The sequence below is a fragment of the Oncorhynchus nerka genome, linkage group LG24 (assembly GCF_034236695.1).
Source record: "Oncorhynchus nerka isolate Pitt River linkage group LG24, Oner_Uvic_2.0, whole genome shotgun sequence".
In the NCBI taxonomy this organism is placed as follows: domain Eukaryota; kingdom Metazoa; phylum Chordata; class Actinopteri; order Salmoniformes; family Salmonidae; genus Oncorhynchus; species Oncorhynchus nerka.
The window spans coordinates 53,691,310-53,714,251 of NC_088419.1; the positions used below are offsets into that span (position 1 = coordinate 53,691,310).

General features: G+C 44.8%; 1 protein-coding gene across 1 annotated transcript in view; it reads right to left on the minus strand.

Annotated features, from left to right (window-relative positions):
• The window catches only part of grin3bb (glutamate receptor, ionotropic, N-methyl-D-aspartate 3Bb), a 35,321-nt gene extending 18,208 nt beyond the window's left edge, over positions 1–17,113 (minus strand). The window contains exons 1-3 of the mRNA XM_029632200.2: positions 16,479–17,113; positions 7,266–8,358; positions 6,982–7,127 (exon numbers count right to left, since the gene is read on the minus strand). Of these exons, the coding sequence (XP_029488060.2) occupies positions 6,982–7,127; positions 7,266–8,358; positions 16,479–17,101 (1,862 nt within the window). The 5' untranslated portion in view covers positions 17,102–17,113. The remainder of the gene's footprint in view (positions 1–6,981; positions 7,128–7,265; positions 8,359–16,478) is intronic.
• Between the last annotated feature and the right edge of the window lie 5,829 nt (positions 17,114–22,942).

The following is a 22,942-nucleotide window of genomic DNA, read 5'->3' on the forward strand; positions in this document are numbered from 1 at the left end:
GCTGTCGCGGAGGAGGTGTGTCCCGAGAAGAAAGATGCATTTAATGCCGTAAGTCTGTCGGCAAGTACAATCACCAGACGCGTTGAAGAAATCGGGAGTAATGTATATGCCCAGCTGCAGCAGAAGACGAAAGAATTTGACTTTTTTCATTAGCACTGGATGAGAGCACGGACTGCAAGACACAGCGCAACTGCTCATTTTTATTCGTGGAGTTAGCGCAAACTTTGAGATATGCGAGGAGCTGGCAGCCCTCCAAAGTCTCAAAGGGACTACAACGGAGAGGATATTTTTGACAAAGTGTGCCAAACCATGGAGAAGTTGAACCTGGACTGGTCAAAGCTAGCTAGCATCACGACTGACGGGGCTCCTAGCATGGTGGGCGAAACTCGCGGTCTAATAGGACGCATGAACCGGGAGTTGGAAAAAGGGGTCTCACCGCCCCGCTACGAGTCCACTGCCTAATTCACCAGCAAGCACTGTGCTGCAAAGTGTTGAAGTGGGATTCTGTAATGAAGGTTGTGGTGTCGTGCATAAACTTCATCAGAGCAAAGGGACTTAAACACAGGCAGTTCCAAGAATTCCTGTCTGAACTGGAGTCTACGCACGGAGATGTGCTGTACTACACAGAGGTCCGATGGCTGAGCCGGGGCAGAGTTTTGAGGCGTTTTTACGAGCTGCACCCGAAATTAACGCATTTCTTCATTTAAAAGACAAAACGGTCCCAGAGCTGATCGACCCAGAATGGAAATGGCACCTCGCATTTTTAACAGACGTGACAGAAATACTTAACAGCCTTAACTTGCAGCTACACGGGGAAACTCATTTGCGACATGTATTCACACATAAAAGCATTTGAGGTGAAATTAGCGCTGCTTTTGGAACAAGTGAAAAGCGCAACTTCGTCCATCTTCCGCCTACCCAAAACCTGTCGACAGAGAACCCAGCGGTCCCGTTCCCAGCTGAAAAGTGCGTGGAAGCACTGGAAATGCTGAAGGCGGAGTTCGGTGTGCGATTCAGTGAACTACATGTTCATGCAAAAGAAATCCGTCTTTTTCAGAACCCCTTTGTTGCCGACATTGATGAAGCCCAGCCTTCATATCAGTTTGAGTTGGCTGAGTTACAGAACTGTGATGTTCTGAAAGACGCATTCAAGCCCAACAGTCTCATTGACTTCTATGCCGCCCTCCCAAACGACACATATCCAAACATCAAAAAACACGCAATGAAAATGTCCACAGTTTTTGGCAGCACCGAGAAAACCTTTTCTCGCATGAAACTGCTGAAAACCCCGATGAGATCAAGATTGACAGATGAACATTTGCATCAGTGCTTGAGTGGCTGTAACTAGAATGGAACCTGATATTCAACTTCTCACCAGCCAGATGCAGGCCCACAGTTCACACTGATGAACATACATAGGTAAGCTCACTTTTCTGACTTGAATGAGTCATTCTGAGCATAAACAAATATAATCATAATAAAATCTACTGGGATAAAATCCATCTTTACAACCATACTGGTAGTGAAATGTATTGTGCTGTGTAGGTGCTGTATCACTTAGTTCAGTTTCTCAACCTGCTTCTTTTGTGGTTTTCACAGGAAGTTGATGAGAGAGAGCTGCAAAAAGCGGTGTCTACAAGCCTACTGGAACCTACAAAAGGATTATAAGGAAGGAACACAAGAACTTTAAGAGACTGCTCATATGTGTCAGAGAGATTCTGCTCTGACAACTGAGCTGAACTTTTATCTGTTAAGATTGTGCATGGCACGACAGAAAGTTAATGTTCCATGGCTTTTTTTTCTATGAAGAACCCAGAGAGGGTTATTTAGTTATTATTTATTTCATTAATAGTGTTATTATTTGTTTCCTGACTTTTTTTCTGTAAAGAACCTGGAAAGGGTTATTTGGTTATGTGTGGCTTTCTGGAAAACAATACATTTTTTAAGCTCCCCTACGATCGTCACACTTTTTCTGTTACAAACTGACACCGGCCCCCCATCAGAGAAGGGAAAAGTTATGTGGCCCTCACAGGAAAAAGTTTGGGGACCCCTGCCCTAGACCCACTCCAATTTGCTTACCGCCCAAATAGGTCCACAGACGATGCAATCTCAACCACACTGCACACTGCCCTAACCCATCTGGACAAGAGGAATACCTATGTGAGAATGCTGTTCATCGACTACAGCTCGGCATTTAACACCATAATGCCCTCCAAGCTCGTCATCAAGCTCGAGACCCTGGGTCTCGACCCCGCCCTGTGCAACTGGGTACTGGACTTCCTGACGGGCCGCCCCCAGGTGGTGAGGGTAGGCAACAACATCTCCACCCCGCTGATCCTCAACACTGGGGCCCCACAAAGGTGCGTTCTGAGCCCTCTCCTGTACTCCCTGTTCACCCACGACTGTGTGGCCACGCACGCCTCCAACTCAATCATCAAGTTTGCGGACGACACAACAGTGGTAGGCTTGATTACCAACAACGACGAGACGGCCTACAGGGAGGAGGTGAGGGCCCTCGGCGTGTGGTGTCAGGAAAATAACCTCACACTCAACGTCAACAAAACTAAGGAGATGATTGTGGACTTCAGGAAACAGCAGAGGGAACACCCCCCTATCCACATCGATGGAACAGTAGTGGAGAGGGTAGTAAGTTTTAAGTTCCTCGGCGTACACATCACAGACAAACTGAATTGGTCCACCCACACAGACAGCATCGTGAAGAAGGCGCAGCAGCGCCTCTTCAACCTCAGGAGGCTGAAGAAATTTGGCTTGTCACCAAAAGCACTCACAAACTTCTACAGATGCACAATCGAGAGCATCCTGTCGGGCTGTATCACCGCCTGGTACGGCAACTGCTCCGCCCACAACCGTAAGGCTCTCCAGAAGGTAGTGAGGTCTGCACAACGCATCACCGGGGGAAAACTACCTGCCCTCCAGGACACCTACACCACCCGATGTCACAGGAAGGCCATAAAGATCATCAAGGACAACAACCACCGAGCCACTGCCTGTTCACCCCGCTATCATCCAGAAGGCGAGGTCAGTACAGGTGCATCAAAGCTGGGACCGAGAGACTGAAAAACAGCTTCTATCTCAAGGCCATCAGACTGTTAAACAGCCACCACTAACATTGAGTGGCTGCTGCCAACACACTGACTCAACTCCAGCCACTTTAATAATGGGAATTGATGGGAAATGATGTAAAATATATCACTAGCCACTTTAAACAATGCTACCTAATATAATGTTTACATACCCTACATTATTCATCTCATATGTATACGTATATACTGTACTCTATATCATCTACTGCATCCTTATGTAATACATGTATCACTAGCCAATTTAACTATGCCACTTTGTTTACATACTCATCTCATATGTATATACTGCACTCAATATCATCTACTGTATCTTGCCTATGCCGCTCTGTACCATCACTCATTCATATATCTTTATGTACATATTCTTTATCCCCTTACACTTGTGTCTATAAGGTAGTAGTTTTGGAATTGTTAGCTAGATTACTTGTTGGTTATTACTGCATTGTCGGAACTAGAAGCACAAGCATTTCGCTACACTCGCACTAACATCTGCTAACCATGTGTATGTGACAAATACAATTTTATTTTTATTTTTATGTTCCTCCGGGGATGAATAGGAGTAGCCCTTTACACTTGTACCTGTATATGGTTGAAAATGGCACAGTTGAACACTGATAAGCGCCTAATTTGGAACGCAGTGGCTGTACAGTAAAATGCTATATATGATGTCAGAGCTCATGGTTTCCACTTCACAGCTCTGTATGGGTTTTGACTGACAGCCATTCTGAACATGAGCACTGCACTTGGCAAAATGATGCCACCATTCCTCGCGCTAATTAGGCAACTTTTGCAAATGTTTTGTTGTCTGAGTGAGGGAAGCTGTAAATTACGAGAACTCTATGTATTTTGAAAGATGATACGTTAAGAATTATAAGAAACATCATACAAGCAGGCCAAACACCCGTGCTATCAAATTCTGCTCACCTGACCCAGATGGCGAATTTATAATTCACCGTTTTTTGAATGATGTAAACAGCAACAGTAATTGTGTAACGGCGAAGAAGCAGGGCCGTGTTCCAACGAAAACAACTACAAGTGTAACAGCCGTTAAGAAAAGCACCTTGTAGTTGAAGACACTTTGAGTCATAAAAGTGCATTGAAATGACTAAGGAACTGTGTGCTCTTTGGAGAGATGTGTGGCCACTTCGAAAAACCAGTTAGACCTCTCACTCAAACACTTCTCATTTTTTTTGTTGTCAAATTGTCCAAGAATATTCTTATCATGTTAATGAATGTATATAGAGTATTTTCAAAAACAAATATGGCGAAAAGTAAATGTAAAATGCAGATAAAATCTACAGTTTGGATAAAATCTACAATTTGGATTCAGTGTGGTGTCCTCACTTTTAGTCTAATAATTGTCCCATAATCTCCAAATTGTTCCCTTTTCAATTGCTACAATGGTTATGCTTTCCCTTTTCTCTTCTGTAAGAAACATTTCAATATAGCCCTATCCATATAGGCCAAATCCATATAGGCCATGTGTAATTAAGGGTCAATCCATTTCAATTCAGTTACTTTTTGACATCCTCCCTTTTGATTTAAACAACGGTTCACATATATGTTTGCCCATGGGAGAAGTGGTCAGACAGTGACTTTTTGGACCTGAATGCCAAAACATTCAGGAGATAAAGGTGCTCAAAGATGACCTATTTTCCATACCCCAGCATACCATGAGACATCCATGTCTTCATCACTGGAAAAGATAAATGGTTGAGTTTGACATCATTTGAAAGTTTACAAACAGGGTTGTCAAACTATTTCATAATTTCTTGAAAATAAATGATGTTTTTTATTTTTTTTACCTTTAACGTAAATTAGAACCTATTTTTACATCATCTGAGGTTTTTGTGTCATGCCCACCATTGATTGAGACACAATGTGCTCTTAAATAGAGGGTGGTTGTCATTTCAGTTGTATAAATATATTTCGTAGAATGGACCTATTCTTTCAGAACACTGCAGTTCAGCTGGTGCTCCACTGAAATTGAAATCAAATTGAAATCGTAACTTCTAATTACTATCTCGGAGATGGCCACCGGTCCGGTCCATCCGCTGTCGAATGTTAACACAAATGGTCATATCTATTCTATCTATATTTCCTTGATTTCAATACGTTTCTAATGGAGAATTGACAGTATAACTTAAGCCAACAGATATTCCCATTGAAGTCAATATTCTCTGATGTGTGGGCCTCAAAACATCTTTGTGGTACCAATTTCAATTTTATTCCCATTTTAGTTCATTTGTTAGCCAAAACATGACACTCACCCTATATTCAAGAGCACGTTGTGTCTCAGCCGATGGCAGCCACAACACAAACACCTCAGATGATGTATAATATGGTCTAAGCAACAACATATGCGAATATGAAAAAAAAGAAGTTTATTCGTTTTTAAATAATTGACGTTTAAGGTTAAACTATTTTTTTTTAAAAATGTATTATTAAAACAGTTTTTTTCTCTCAATAAATTACAACGTTGTTTGACAACCTTGTTTGTAAAGCTTTTAATTGATATCAATCTCAACTGTTTATCTTTTCCAATGATGAAGAGATGGATGTCTCATGGTATCAGGAACAGTCAAAACTGTTCGCTGCTCTGGCCCCCCAATGGTGGAACAAACTCCCTCACGACGCCAGGACAGCGGAGTCAATCACCACCTTCCGGAGACACCTGAAACCCCACCTCTTTCAGGAATACCTAGGATAGGATAAAGTAATCCTTCTCATCACCCCCCCCCCCCCCCCTTAAAAGATTTAGATGCACTATTGTAAAGTGGCTGTTCCACTGGATGTCTTAAGGTGAATGCACCAATTTGTAAGTCGCTCTGGATAAGAGCGTCTGCTAAATGACTTAAATGTAAATGTAAATGGTATGGTGGGGTATGCAAAATAGGTCAACTTTGATCACCTTTATCTCTTCAATGTTTTGGCATTCAGATCCAAAAACTCACTTTCTGACCACTTCTATAATGGGTAAATATGTATAGAAGGTTTTGTTCAAATAAAAAGGGGTGCTGTCAAAAAGTGATTGTATTCAAAGGGATTTGCCCTTAAAAGTAAGTATTTGCAACACAATACAAAAAATATCTGTATATGGCTACTGGCTAGCATAGTCAAAAGATCTAACAAAGCAAAGATAGGCAGATCCACATTCCACACAGTCACACACACAAGCTCAAATGCCAGCTGTCTTCTCTCTCCTCATTTGAATTGAACTATAACCTCTTTCATCCACCTGAAGTTCAACCCTGTGTAGAGAGCCATTTTGTTTGTGTTTGCTCCCTTTCACATTTCATCTTTTTTTGAAGCAATACCACTGGGCTCTCCTCTCCATTGCCTTTCTCTTCTGTCTGCCTGGATGACAGACTTAAGTCTGAGAACCACAACAAACACTTCTCCCGTAGGAGGGAGAGAGGAAGACAGAGAATTCAAAACTCTTTCTTGACAGAGTAGAAAGAGAAAGTATCTATCTACTCTGTGTTCTACTTTATCCACCTCTAGACAAATAACTTCAACAATCCTTATAAGCACTCACAAGAATTTGGGGTGGCAGGTAGCCTAGTGGTTAGAGCGTTTGGCCAGTAACCGAAAGGTTGCTGGATTGAATCCCCAAGCTGTGGTTCTGCCCCTGGACAAGGCAGTGTCCCCGGTAGGCTGTCATTGTAAATCAGAATTTGTTCTTAAATAAATATCATTTCTTTGGCTATAGATCAGGAGTGCTGTGGACAATCCTACTCTTGGAAACCTACTTCAGAAGCAGCTGCTCATTAGGACCTTGATTAGCTGAATCGGCTATGTGAGTGTAGGCCTGGAACAAATCTTGCGCAATCTGTAGTTCTCCATGAGTGGGGTTGTATATGTTTTGATCTCTTACTTGAGGGTGGACACTCCATCAGGTGTGGTGGGCTCATTGTAGCGCCTCATGTACTCGTGCATCTCTGGGAAACTCTTCTTCATGTACTCCTCGGCACTGCTCTCCCTCACCGTCCCAAACCTGAAACCATGGGACGGGTGGTGGAGCTAGGGAGGAAAAGAGGGAGGAGGAAGGGAGAGGGGAAGAGAGGGAGATTGGGATGGGGGAAAGAGAGGGGAAAGAGTTAATAATCAAAACAAATAATTACAGACAACATTAAAATAACTATTAAGTGTGGGTCTCACCTTGGCGTCGTGGATCCCCGAGAGCTCCTCGAAGGTCTTCTCGCCGACCATGACGGCGGCCAGGTTGGCTGTATAGCTGGACAGCACCAGCAGGCAGAAGATGGCCCACAGGTTCATCAGAAACCGACCCGTCCAGCACTTAGGAGTCTTGCTGGAGACTGTGCGGCCGAACAGGATGGCGTAGCACAGGTTGAGCGCCGACGAGTAGGAGAAGACCCGCAGGCGGTTGCGTCCGTGTGGCGTCATGCCAAAAGGGCTTTTCCACTCGTAGAGGGTGAGGAAGAGGGCGGTGATGTGCAGTGCCACGAAGATACCCACCCACATGGACCAGTGAAGGGGCCACATGAAGGCACCAATGGGTGCCGCTGTGTCCTTGCTGCGCACCAGGATACCTAGTGAGGTGGAGAAGAAGGGCGAGGTGAAGTCGATGACGCGACTACGCACTGAGTTAATGCTGAATGAGGTGACGGCCATGTCGGCCACGCCATTGAGCAGGTCGCCCACCAGCCCTGTCCAGCGGCCGCTCTTCGACGCTCCATACTTCCCGTCACCCACGATGTACAGGTCGTACTCAAAGCGCAAGTCCTCGGCCAGTTTCTCCAGCAGGTCAATGCAGTATCCGTAGCAACACTTGCTGTAGTCCGTGGGCAGGAAGGTAGAGTTTCCCGAGGCACGCTCGCTGAAGTAGCTCTCCAGCATGTCCGAGCTGTTCGTCCCTGCGTCCAGGCAGTACTGTCCCGCCGGGCAGTTCCCGTCCTCATCGACTTCCCGCGTGAATACAAAGGGGTGCTCCACCAGGGTAACTACCCGCACCCGGCTGTCTGCCACAGGCATGCCTGGCTGCCACCGGCCCCCACTCCTCTGGCCTTCCCCCCGGTCGTGGCCCTTGCCATTAGGACCCTGCCAAAGGCTCTGGTCCTCCACCTTCAGGCGGCCCCCCTCCCAGCTGCCCACCGTCACCCAGGTGGGCTGGCCCACCGCATCCCGCCGCAGGCTCCAGATGTGGAAGCGCTGAGAGGTGAGAACCCGGGACAGGTTCCTCTGCACCGACACCGGCCCTGTCAGCCCCGAGAACGACGTGTTAGACAGGAATCTATGGGCCAGAGGAGATCTCATTAGATTCAGACTATTTATTGCATGCACTTGTGAGAGTCCGACGCCAGCGCATAATAAATCACCAGTGTTTCCCATAGATGATTTCTTATGGTGTGGTGGGGGGAGGGGCATGGACTCCAATAGCTTCTTGCCAGAGGGATAGTGAGTCAGACTGTACAGTTTCAAACTTACTGTACAAAATGGACGGACCGTGAACTGCAGACAGTGACACATCTGACCTGCAGCACAGTCTAGACAGACACCGGTACTGTAGTACAACATGTCAAAACCCGGATTGGCATCTATTGAAGCCAAACGAATCCACCCTGCACCTGCAGCAAGGCCAACAGTGTATCATCACAACCCTGACTGACAGCTAGATGTTTTCCCCGTTGGCTAGGATTAGCTGTTTTCTGCCTGTCACACTTTGGGCCTCCTCACAGACTGTAAACTCTAGGCTCAGCTTTGTCAAGAAAAATGTCGTGTCCCACGGGGAACGCCACATCCTTTCTATGTGGGAATGTGCGTCCTATTTGGTTGAGACATTGAACAATGAGATTTCCAACTTTATTGGCCCACTCAAAAAGACAGCCAGAGGTTTGTTGAATTCCCAACGTGTTGTCGCTGTGCTTTATACCATTTAAAAGCAACGCCAATTTCCAATGGAAGAACAATGTCTGATTTTTGGTTTAGATGTCCTCTAAACGTGTTAGCTGCGCTTTCAACCTTTTTAAAAGCACAACAAAGTTGAAATGGGAATACAATGTCTGATATTTGTATTTATGCAACAACTTAATGTGTTATCACTGTGCACAACCATATGACCTGGATTGCAGTTGAGATGACATGAAATTACTGTACATCGTGCAAGTGATCAATGCTGTTCAAGACCTTCAAGATCTGCGACATTTGCATGCTATATTAAACATGCAATTTCTATGATTTACATAAGAAGACATTTATAGTTACATTAGTCTAGCCTCAAAATGTTGAATAAATACTGTTACATTAGTTTGTAAGATTAACTTTACTTTAGGCTATTTCCTGTATTAGAAAAAGATGATTGAATTGTGTTTGGTTGACAATGGAGGATAGTTTCATCTGAGCCACTGGCTTAATCCTATTCTTTAACTTAGATGTTTGGTTTAGTTGGAGACGTGAATCCAACATACCATTTGTTAACTTGTCAATAGGCTATTTACTGGATTGCAAAGTGATTTTGAATTGTTTGGACATCAACACGTTTATCTACAAATGAATCATTTATATGTTGGATTCACATCAGGGGTGGCAGGGTAGCCTAGTGGTTAGAGCGTTGGACTAGTAACCGAAAGGTTGCAAGTTCATATCCCAGAGCTGACAAGGAACAAATCTGTCGTTCTGCCCCTGAACAGGCAGTTAACCCACTGTTCCTAGGCTGTCATTGAAAATAAGAATTTGTTCTTAACTGACTTGCCTAGTAAAATAAAAAAACATCTCCATCTCAAATAAAAATCAAAGGTAAAGTGATTTTGATTTAGGCCTATTCTTTAACTTAGATTTTTGGTTGAGATGGAGATGTGAATCCAACATATCAATGATTAATTTGAAGACAAACTTGAATTAAAGCCAGACTAAGTGGCACAGATGGAACTATCCAAGCAGAAGATACATCTCCTTCAAGTGTTGATATTTGGTTGCGTTGACAACCAATTGAATCACTGACATGTTGGATTCACGTCTCGATCTCAACCCCCCCAAAAGTTTAAGGATAGTACTAAATCTAATCTAATCAAACTTTAAATTGTACTTTAAATTAAGTTTGATTTGATTTGATCCAGGTCATTTGTTAAAGTGCATTTAAAGTTTGATTTGATTTTAGTTTCTTTAACTTTCTTTAACTTTGATATTTGGTTGAGCTGGAGACGTAAATCCAACATATCAATCATTCATTTGTAGACAAACTGGATATTGAATTGTGTTTGGTTGTCAGCGCAACCAAATATCAACATTTGAAGGAGATACGTCTTCTGCTTGGATAGATGTGTCTGGTTCTCTGTTAAGCCTACCTTTAGGAATGACTTCGGTAGCAACGGTGAACATATTTAGTTATTAAGAGGTCTCTCAACAATCATTCTCACGATAACACATTGGTAGTAGTCAGCGACAAATATAAAAGCTGGGCTTGGTTAAAACCCTGGATGGCAGACCAAATGAATAGCTGTAGATCTGCCGAACCTATTGTTTGTTGTTTGTGTTTTATAGTTGGTATAACGTTGAACATCTGAAATTGTTACAAAGGTAAAAATTCAATTTTTTCTAAACATGGTTTGTCTAAGTCAAAAATTGGTTACAATGATAACGATCATTGGGTTGAAATTTCACCCTCAAAACAACAGTTGATGACTTTTTCAAATCCACTAGCCCTCCAGTTAGTTACGGCATATGGGTTTAGCTTAGCCTAGCGAAGGGGTCACTTCAGGCAATTCAGACCCAGCCAATCCCATTGGCTAAGGGCAGTTGTGACAGTCATGTTGAGTCATGAGAAAAAGGCAGAGGGATGGATGAATCAGAAAAAGGCAGAGGGATGGATGAATCAGAAAAAGGCAGAGGGATGGATGAATCAGAAAAAGGCAGAGGGATGGATGAATCAGAAAAAGGCAGAGGGATGGATGAATCAGAAAAAGGCAGAGGGATGGATGAATCAGAAAAAGGCAGAGGGATGGATGAATCAGAAAAAGGCAGAGTGATGGATGAATCAGAAAAAGGCAGAGGGATGGATGAATCAGAAAAAGGCAGAGGGATGGATGAATCAGAAAAAGGTCATTTGGCTCCATACCTTTAGGTAATTAATTTCTCCCTATCTCAGCCTATATAGCCCCCCACCTCAGTCCCACAAGAGGGAAAAGGAGCTGAATGCCATTACATCATTACATTGAAAGGCTATGCGTTTCTCTTTACCAGTAGGTACAGGTTGTAATTACTTAAAAGCCCCCCCCCCCCAACCTGTACCTTTTGGGTTTCTCTACAGCTCCTCTCTTTACTCACTACCATCCCTCGTGCATTTCTCTCATATTCCATTCCTTCCTCCCCCGAAGCCCTCTTCTCTCTAATAGCTGTTCTGTTATGTAGCTGTTATGTGTCTAAGCGCCATCATGATTATGACACTTCATCATGGAGTTGTTCCTGAGCAAAACGTCGTCGTAAGCTTGACATCGTCGATCTTTACTAGGCACTAGGCACCCAGTGCAATCCCATTCATTTGATGGCCCTCTTAAATGACCTGGTAGAACTGAATATAGTTATAATGGGGTGATTTCCAAAATGTTTCTCATACGCGGAGACGCCGTAATGTTGTAATCATTCTCCTCTGTGTTGAAGCCCCAGGCAACAAACTCTACTCTTGAAGCTTACTGCTCACCACGGGAAAATGGCTTGCCTTTTTACGCCAATGAATAAATGCGATACACCAGTACTCTAGCAGTCCAGCCGCCACCACTTATTTCCTTCATAATTTCCACTATATTCTTTTTTCCAACATGTTTTAGCTGAGTCGGGGTACAATTGGGCCCAATTGTAGCTCATCCTATTGTGTTTTTGTGCTGAGACACTGTCTGCATGGCTAGCTTGCGCAGCTGTTGTTACTCTGGTCCATGGCAGATACAGCGGGTGTAAAGCTGTGTGCTGCTGTCGCTCTGCTCTGAGCCACTGAGAGGCAGAAAGGGCTGTGGGCTCTTTTGATAAGGAAGCCTGCCTGCCTGGCTGGCTCCCCTATTGGGGAGGCAACTGACTGGAACCCATGAATAAAGCTTAAAGCTCTACCCTCCTCCACTTCATGTTTGTATTCCAGCTGTGTGTGTGTGTGTGTGTGTGTGTGTGTGTGTGTGTGTGTGTGTGTGTGTGTGTGTGTGTGTGTGTGTGTGTGTGTGTGTGTGTGTGTGTGTGTGACAGGAAGAGAGAGAGTGTGTGCGTGTGTGAGTATCTATCTGTGTGTATGTGTGTGAGAGAGAGTATTAAGTGTGTGTGTGCGTGCGCGTGTGAGTATCTGTCTGTGTGTATGTGTATACATATGCATGTGCGTGTACAAACACACTCTAGCCTCACTCCATACACAGGAGGCTGCATCTATCGCTGTGTTTGGAGGAGCTGCTCTGTGGTTAGGGGTGACTAGCAGTCTGACCTCAGCAACAGATAGGCCTATTTGCAGACTCATGCAAACACTGGGAAAGAACCACTGCTCAACTGTCTATAGCACTTACCAAGTCCATTATAATAATATGGACCCAAAAACACTATATTCAGACACAACTTGGCTAAAGGGAGGAGATGTAAGACTACGTATTTATGTACGTATGTACGGTGCATTTGGAAAGTATTCAGACCTCTTGACATTACCCACATTTTGTGATTGATTACATGTTTTTTTTCTTCATCAATCTACACACAATACCCCATTATTGATGAAGCAAAAACAGGTTTTAAACATTTTTGCTAATTTATAAAAAAAAAAATGTTTAACTGAAATATCACATATCACAAGTATTCAGACCCTTTACAAAGTACCTTACTGAAGCCCATTTGGCAGAGATTACAGCCTCGAGTCTTCTTGGGTATGACGCTGCAAGCTTGGCACACCTGTATTTGGGGAGTTTCTCCCATTCTTCTCTGTATATACTCTCAAGCTCTGTCAGGTTGGATGGGGAGCGTTGCTGCACAGCTATGTTCAGGTCTCTCCAGAGATGTTCGATCGAGTTCAAGTCCGGGCTCTGGCTGGGCCACACAAGGACATTGAGACTTATCCTGAAGCCACTCCTGCGTTGTCTTGGCTGTGTGCTTAGTGTCATTGTCCTGTTGGAAGGTGAACCTTCGCCCCAGTCTGAGGTCCTGAGTGCTTTGGAGCAGGTTTTCATAAATAATCTCTCTGTACTTTTCTCCGTTCATCTTTCCCTCGGTCCTGACTAGTCTCCCAGTCCCTGCCGCTGAAAAACATTCCCACAGCATGATGCTGCCACCACCATGCTTCACCGTAGGAATGGTGCCAGGTTTCCTCCAGACGTGACGCTTGGCATTCAGACCAAAGAGTGCAATCTTGGTTTCATCATTTCAGAGAATCTTGTTTCTCATGGTCTGAGAGTCTTTAGGTGCCTTTTGTCAAACTCCAAGCGGCCTTTTGTCAAACTCCAAGCGGCCTGTCATGTGCCTTTTACTGAGGAGTGGCTTCCATTTGGCCAATATACACTCAAAACGGGTTCTTCTAAGTACCTTATGGTTCTAGGCACTGAAAATGGCCCCCAAAAGGTTCTTCCAAGAACCCCATAGGAGGTGGGGTTCATCGAGGAAGCTCCTTAGTTGGTGTGGGTTCTTGCAGGAACCTAACTGCCAAACATAAACATTTGGATTTTAATTTGAAAGAACAGTAGGTGCAGGCACTTAACTGAAAAATGTAAAAGATCTCCTCAATTTAAGCTAAGGTTTGTCCCTTGTATGATCTAAATTGATATTGATTTATGATGATACCATCTATCTTTTCATATTTGTGCAAATCTTTCTAAAAACAGAAAATGGACATTATAGGATATTAATCAACAAAGAGCTACGCATATGTAGGCTATGAGAATATGTTGAAGGCTGGCTGTATTGGGTGCAGATGACTGAACTGCTCACGTTGGTGTCTGTGTCTGCAGGTATACAGACAAGGAGGCATACAAAGGTATGTCAATTGGTATTGGTATGTTATGCACATTTACCATCCTCCCTTACCTATTCAATGAATATCCCATAGGCCTCTACATTATGGACAAGGTATGTGTATGAAAACCATGTTTTGTTAATTACGTTTTGGGGGATTGACAGACTCTACCTTCCCTACACCGCGGATGAATATAACAAGAAACCTGTTCGATTACCATGCACTGCAAAATCATACTGGCTATGGATTAAGAAACTTGTCTTGGCCCCTAAGACTCTCAGAAACTTTTACAGACGCACAATTGACAGCATCCTGTCTGGCTGTATCACCGCCTGGTACGGCAACTGCACCGCCTGGAACCGCAGAGCTCTCCATAGGGTGGTACGATCTGCTCAACGCATCACCGGGGGCACACTGCCTGCCCTCCAGGACACCTACACCACACGATGTCACAGGAAGGCCAAAAAGATCATCAAGGACAATAACCACCCGAGCCACTGCTTGTTCACCCCGCTTTCATCCAGAAGGCGAGGTCAGTACAGGTGCATCAAAGCTTGGACAGAGAGATTGAAAAACAGCTTCTATCTCAAGGCCATCAGACTGTTAAACAGCCATCACTAGCCGGCTTCCACCCGGCTACTCAACCCTGCACCTTAGAGGCTGCTGCCCTGTATACGTAGACATGGAATCACTGGCCACTTTAATAATGGAACACTAGTCACTTTAATAATGTTTACATACTGCTTTACTCATCTCATATGAATATACTGAATTCTATTCTACTGTATTTAATAAATGTCACTCTGAAATTGCTCGTCCTAATATCTATATATTTCTTCATTCCATTCTTGTACTTTTAGATTTGTGTATTGTTGTGAAATGTTAGCTACTACTACACTGTTGGAGCTAGGATAAGCATTTTGCTACACCCACAATAACATCTGCTAAATATGTGCATGTGACCAATTTTTTTACATTTATTTTTTAAATGGAGAACATCAACACGGCAGAGGATATAGCCATTGGACTTGGGGCTCTGCTGGGCCTTTACCTCATATTTGGATTTTTGCCACTAAAATCATAATTAACACTGAGAACTAAAATATTGTGTTATTGTTATGCATATTGTTATCATTAATAATAATAATAATAACAGGGGGGGGTAGTTCAAAAATGAACCTCAAAATGTTCTTCAAAACGTTCTTCGAGGATCCATTAAAAGGGATACTTAGAATAACTTATAGGGGTTCCCCTAAACCCCTAAAGGATACTCCAGGAAGATTTTATTTTTTAGAGTGTACCATAAAGGCCTGATTGGGGGAGTGCTGCTCTTCTGGAAGGTTCTCCCATCTCCACAGAGGAACTCTAGAGCTCTGCCAGAGTGACCATCGGGTTCTTGGTCACCTCCCTGACCAAGGCCCTTCTCCCCCGATTGCTCAGTTTGGTTGGGCAGCCAGCTCTAGGAAGAGTCTTGGTGGTTCCAAACTTCTTTCATTTAAGAATGATGGAGGCCATTGTGTTCTTGGGGACTTTCAATGCTGCATAAATGTTTTGGTATGCTTCCCCAGATCTGTGCCTCAACACAATCCTGTCTCGGAGCTCTACAGGCAATTCCTTCGACCTCAAGGCTTTTTTTTTTGCTCTGACATGCACTGTTAACTGTGGGACCTTATATAGACAGGTGTGTGCCTTTCCAAATCATGTCCAATCAATTGAATTTAGCACAGGTGGACTCCAATCAAGTTGTAGAAACATCTCTAGGATGATCAATGGAAACAGGATGTACCTGAGCTCAATTTCAAGTCTCATAGCAAAGGGTCTGAATACGTATGTAAATAAGGTATTTCTGTTTTTTATTTGTAATAAACTTGCACCAAAAAAAAAATTCACCTTGTCACTTTGGGGTATTGTGTGTAGATTGCTGAGGAACATTCTTGATTTAATCCAATTTAGAGTAAGGCTGTAACGTAACAAAATCTGGAAAAGGTAAAGGGGTCTGAATACTTTCCGAAGGCACTGTATGTACAATATATATGTATGCGGCAGGTAGCCCAGCGGTTAGAGAGGCAAGCCAGCAACCGGTTCAAATCCCGGGTCCGACAGGAAAAATCTGGTAGGAAGAGAGCTAGCAACCGGAGGGTTGCTGGTATTAAATCCTAGATGCCATTGTCTGTCGTTGTGCCATTGAGCAAGGCACTTAGCCCCCCACAACAACAGCTCTCTGGGTGCCCAGTGTGGCAGCACCCCGCTCCTCTCCAAATTATGTGTATTTATGTGTGTCTTTCGGAGGGGTTGGGTTAAAAGCGGAAGTCAAATTTCAGTTGGACGCTGTGTGCAATTGACCAATAAAGTGATCTCAAACTTAATGTGAGTGTGTGTATGTGTGTAAAATAATCCTTCAAACCTCCAGAGACTTTGTGAGTCAAAGGTTAAAAGTAAACCAGCTTTACCTGGCGAGGTACTGTCCGGAAGAGGGCACCTCATGCTTGTTGGGCTTGTCGTAGCAGTTGACCATGTTCTGGATGAGCGCCAGGTCGGGACGCACCACTGTGGCTGCTGCCACAGCTTGGCCCACCAGCTGCAGCGCGTCGCGGATGTAGAAGTCCAGCGGCTTGCGCTCCACCTCACCGTAGGCCAGCAGCCCCAGGGGCAGGCCGATGGAGTGCAGGGTGTCGGGGCTCAGCGGGTAGCCCAGCACCCAGTGCACTGTGGGCAGCGTCAGCCCCAAGTCCTGGGCGCTCCGCAGCACCGCCGCGGCACACTCCGGGTCGGCCCCGAACAGCAGTACCGCGGCCGGTGGCAGGATCTGACTTGGCCCCTGTCCCCGGAAGTGTTCCGAAAGGAAGTCCTGGATTTCGGATTCTGTGGGCCCGGCCCGGGTGAGATTGAGGAGGGCTCGGAGGTGCCAGCGGGTGGCGCCCCAGCCAAGGCGGCTCTGGATCTCCAGTAGTTCCAGCAGGCCAGCCTCCTCCCAACCCTGGCACAGCACAGCCATGCCCTCCTGCCAGCCGCTCCGCTGGAGAATAGTCAGCAGCAGCTCTGACAGGCCTGACGGGGGGATCCGCGTAACCATCTGCAAGTGGAAGCGGTTCTGGGAGAGAGAGAGAGAGAGAGACAGAATAAGAAAGATTGTCAGATCTAAAGAAAAGGACTGGAGCATGAGTCACGCAATTGCTATAATCAAAGATAGCATTGCTCACCCTTTGTGAAGCACAGCTTTGTGAGGGTATGCCATCGTGGTTATGTTACATTTGGCAGAGCAACCTACATACTGTATTGACTTTACACTCTCTTCAGTATGACATTTGCTTATAAATGAGTTGTGAACCATCTATGTAGGGCTTATAAAATGCATTATGAAGGCTTAATTTTCAAAAAGGAAAATAGATCAAGCTGGATATAAGAACCAAAACAAATTATTCAGTGAAATATTATCGGAGAGACTACAACTCGACTCACTGACTCAAATTCAAATCGTTATAATCCCCTTTTCATTAAACAAAACTTTGAGCTTATGCTCTCTTTAGTCACACTTTGACTCAAAAAGCAATATCAACAGATGAAAGTGCCGATTTCAATCCATCCGTTTCAAAAGCCTTTGATTACCGCCACAAAGTTGGGCTACCCGTCTTCATAACCCTCCCTGACATGCTGCTCATGTGCTTTGCTGCAACAAGCACTACAGGAGAGATGCAACACACAAATTGCAATTCATGCTTTGTCTCGTCAGGTTACCCCCTTGTGTTTGTGGGTCTCCGTTCATGTCTTCCCCTCTCTCTGACTCCCGCAACCTCAAACGTTACATTAAGTAGACGCTCTTATCCAGACCAACTTACACGTTGTGAGTGAATACATTGTCATCCTTTTTTTCGTGCTGGGAATCGAACGCACAACCCTGGCGTCTCAAGCTCCACGCAAAATACCAACTGAGTCACATGGGACCCAGTCACTGGGACCAGTGCATCAGTGGAGAAGTTGAAAGGTAAATGTTTGACACACGTGCGTTTGCAGGCAGCATCCACAAAGCATTTCAATGACGCGCATCAAAAGTTTCAGTATTCTTCTGCTCCAGATAGAGAGATCAAGGCTTTGTTTCTCCTGGAACTGAGGGAGAAGTAGCTTTGTAGTCAGCCCCTCCCCTTGGCATAGAGGAAAACAAAAAGAGCTGATCGTGGACTTCAGGAAACAGCAAAGGGAGCACCCCCCTATACACATCGACGGGACAGCAGTGGAGAAGGTGGAAAGGTGGAAAGTGTACATATCACCGACAAAACTGAAATGGTCCACGCACACAGACAGTGTGGTGAAGAAGGCACAACAGTGACTCTTCAACCTCAGGAGGCTGAAAAAATGTGGCTTGTAACCGAAAACCCTCACTAACTTTTACAGGTGCACAAATGAGAGCATCCTGTCGGGCTGTATCACCGCCTGGTACGGCAACTGCACCGCCCACAACCGCAAGGCTCTCCAGAGGGTGGTCTGCACAACGCATCACCGGGGGCAAACTACCTGCCCTCCAGGACACCTACAACACCTGATGTCACAGGAAGGCAAAAAAGATAATCAAGGACAAACCACCCGAGCCACTGCCTGTTCACCCCACTATCCTGCAGAAGGCGAGGTCAGTACAGGTGCATCAAAGCTGGGACAGAGAGATTGAAAAACAGCTTCTATCTCAAAGCCATCAGATTGTTAAACAGCCATCACTAGCACAGAGAGGTGGCTACCTACCTACAGATTGTTATCATTGGCCACTTTAAGAAATGGAACACTAGTCACTTTATTAATGCCATTTTAACAATGTTTACATGTCTCATATTATTAATCTCATATGTATATAATGTCTACTGTATCCTTCACAATCTATTCTTTACTATCTATTGCATCTTAGCCGCTCTGTCACTGCTCATCCATATATTTTATACTTATATATTCTCATCACATTCCTTTACTAGATTGTGTGTATTAGGTTATGTTGTGGAATTGTTAGATACTGCTGCACTGTCAGATCTATGTATGTGACCAATAACATTTGATTTGATTTGAATAGACTGATGTTGCCCTCTAGACCAGGGGTGGGAAACTCGCTAGACCAAGGTTGGGAACTCCCTTCGACCAGAGTTGGGAAACTCCCTTTGACCAGAGATGGGCAACTCCCTTTGACCAGAGGTGGGAAACTCTCTAGACCAAGGTTGGCAACTCCCTTTGACCAGGGGTGGGAAACTCTCTAGACCAAGGTTGGCAACTCCCTTTGACCAGAGGTGGGAAACTCGCTAGACCAAGGTTGGGAACTCCCTTTGACCAGAGGTGGGCAATTCCCTTTGACCAGAGGTGGGAAACTCTCTAGACCAAGGTTGGCAACTCCCTTTGACCAGGGGTGGGAAACTCTCTAGACCAAGGTTGGAAACTCCCTTTGACCAGAGGTGGGAAACTCGCTAGACCAAGGTTGGGAACTCCCTTTGACCAGAGGTGGGCAACTCCCTTTGACCAGAGGTGGGAAACTCTCTAGACCAAGGTTGGCAACTCCCTTTGACCAGAGGTGGGAAACTCCCTTTGACCAGAGGTGGGCAACTCCCTTTGACCAGAGGTGGGAAACTCCCTTTGACCAGAGGTGGGCAACGAGGTGGGCAACTCCCTTTGACCAGAGGTGGGAAACTCCCTTTGACCAGAGGTGGGCAACTCCCTTTGACCAGAGATGGGCAACTCCCTTTGACCAGAGGTGGGCAACTCCCTTTGACCAGAGGTGGGCAACTCCCTTTGACCAGAGGTGGGCAACTCCCTTTGACCAGAGATGGGCAACTCCCTTTGACCAGAGGTGGGCAACTCCCTTTGACCAGAGGTGGGCAACTCCCTTTGACCAGAGGTGGGCAACTCCCTTTGACCAGAGATGGGCAACTCCCTTTGACCAGAGATGGGCAACTCCCTTTGACCAGAGGTGGGCAACTCCCTTTGACCAGAGGTGGGAAACTCCCTTTGACCAGAGGTGGACAACTCCCTTTGACCAGAGATGGGCAACTCCCTTTGACCAGAGGTGGGCAACTCCCTTTGACCAGAGGTGGGCAACTCCCTTTGACCAGAGGTGGGCAACTCCCTTTGACCAGAGATGGGCAACTCCCTTTGACCAGAGGTGGGCAACTCCCTTTGACCAGAGGTGGGCAACTCCCTTTGACCAGAGGTGGGCAACTCCCTTTGACCAGAGATGGGCAACTCCTTTTGACCAGAGGTGGGCAACTCCCTTTGACCAGAGTTGGGCAACTCCCTTTGACCAGAGGTGGGCAACTCCCTTTGACCAGAGATGGGCAACTCCCTTTGACCAGAGATGGGCAACTCCTTTGACCAGAGATGGGCAACTCCCTTTGACCAGAGGTGGGCAACTCCCTTTGACCAGAGGTGGGCAACTCCCTTTGACCAGAGGTGGGCAACTCCCTTTGACCAGAGGTGGGCAACTCCCTTTGACCAGAGGTGGGCAACTCCCTTTGACCAGAGATGGGCAACTCCCTTTGACCAGAGATGGGCAACTCCCTTTGACCAGAGATGGGCAACTCCCTTTGACCAGAGGTGGGCAACTCCCTTTGACCAGAGATGGGCAACTCCCTTTGACCAGAGATGGGCAACTCCCTTTGACCAGAGATGGGCAACTCCCTTTGACCAGAGATGGGCAACTCCCTTTGACCAGAGGTGGGCAACTCCCTTTGACCAGAGATGGGCAACTCCCTTTGACCAGAGATGGGCAACTCCCTTTGACCAGAGGTGGACAACTCCCTTTGACCAGAGGTGGGCAACTCCCTTTGACCAGAGGTGGGCAACTCCCTTTGACCAGAGATGGGCAACTCCCTTTGACCAGAGATGGGCAACTCCCTTTGACCAGAGGTGGGCAACTCCCTTTGACCAGAGATGGGCAACTCCCTTTGACCAGAGGTGGGCAACTCCCTTTGACCAGAGATGAGCAAAAACATACGCTCCACAAGTACAGAGTGAACCAAAAAAAGGTCATAAATGTGTCTGTAGTTCACATACTTGTCAAAAGAATACGACTTTCTTTCTATCATCTCGACATTGTGTCTCTTTTTTTGTGGGTTGTGTTGTCCCTTAGAAAGAATGGTGTGCAGATTGTCCACCTTTTGATGAGCTAAAGCTCAAAATCACAGCTTACTAATGTGTCAGTTGGTGTTAGTTCGTCAGACTTGACGATGACATACACAACGGCACACAACCCAAAAAATCCTGTCATCAAAGCATCATACCTCTTATGAATACTCATAAGTACCTTTTGTGCCAGTTTTCACCAAAGCCATGTGAGGGGTGTTTATTATATCATTTATTATAACTACCAAACCAATCCTCTAAGTCAAAAAAGTATACCCACACAATGACTGTTAACTCCAAATAAAAGAGAAGGATAATCATTATTTGTGCCACATCTCAACCATATCTTCACCAAGCTGGATGTAGTACAGTTTTAAAAAGCCACTGATTCTTGATTTCCATCCAATTGGTGACAAGATTTTAAATATGCGCATTTTCCTACCAGAGGTTTCTATCAAATTGACTTGTTGCAGATAAAAGGCTGTGCGTGATGACATAGTGCACATACAAATATATTTAGCTATTGATTTCCAATGTACCTAATAAAAAATACAAGTTAAATAGGGCACACTTGCATTTTAAACTCTGATGGTGCGCTCACAAAAAAAAAGCGTTATATAGCATATGCCCACTTTGGTATCTGCGCGCTGTTGGCTAGAGTGCACATATATAATGAGATTATTATGCAAAAGAGCAAGATAATTTGTATTTGTCAAACGGCAGCCAGGCATCGATGGTCATGTTACTAAAATAAGACCCTCGAAATTTAATGAAAAGGAGCATCAAGCTCATCACCTTGCACTTTCACCACCCTGTGAAGTTCATCAAATTGTATTTAATCTGTAGCGAAATAAACTACATGCTTCCCAGTCGTAGTGGGAGAACCACACAACATATCATCTTGAGACTCCCAAATTTACTTCGATATGATAGTTATTATATCAATTTTTGCGCATAAAAGCGTTTCCACGACATTCCTCGAATAATTAATTTGACATACACAAAAGATCCCACCGTTTCTAGCGTATTTTGTTTTGTCGACATTTGAAAAGATTACCAAAACATTTCCTGTTTCCATCAGGCCTGTCATGAAACGTTTTATTCGACATGTACTTGACTCGCATAAAAAGGTTGGATGGAAAGCTGGTTAGTGATTTATAAAAAATCCCGCACGTTGGTTGATTCAATCAAATATCCGGCATTATTTCTCACCCCATGTGAATAGATTATTTACAATGTCATTATCCTTTTCACAGATGCACTAAACCCAGTCCGTCACCAATTCAATGAAAACCCTCAATAACATCTCACTGAGACCACAGGAGTATCCCACATGTGAGTTCTTCCTGTCTTGCAAAGCCGTTTGAAAATGACAATATAGAGAGGTGCATTATACAGGTACTCTCAGAGAACACAGAGGTCAACAAGGGTAACTAATGGCTCCAGTAACCTGAGAGAGGACAAAAGGACAAGGACATCATCTCATAGTGTTTGATTGGAACCTGGAACTACAAAGGGAGAAAGAAAAGAGAGACGGAAATAGTGGGGTGACCACAGAATGACAGGATCCATTTAGAATCCAATCTTTCTTAGTCCTGGAAATGGAAATAAATGGAAAAGGGAAATTGAGGGAATGAAGATTTTAAGATTCTGTCCCAATTCCCTTTACCACACAGCAGCAGCCAAAAATCTTTCTCTAACATTTTACTTACAGACAGCGGGCAGTCATAATTATGACCCAGGGGGTTCTGGGTACCTCCATCACAAATCCGGACATAAACATTAAGTATATGAAGGTGTGCATCCCCATAAGAGTTACACATTCTTA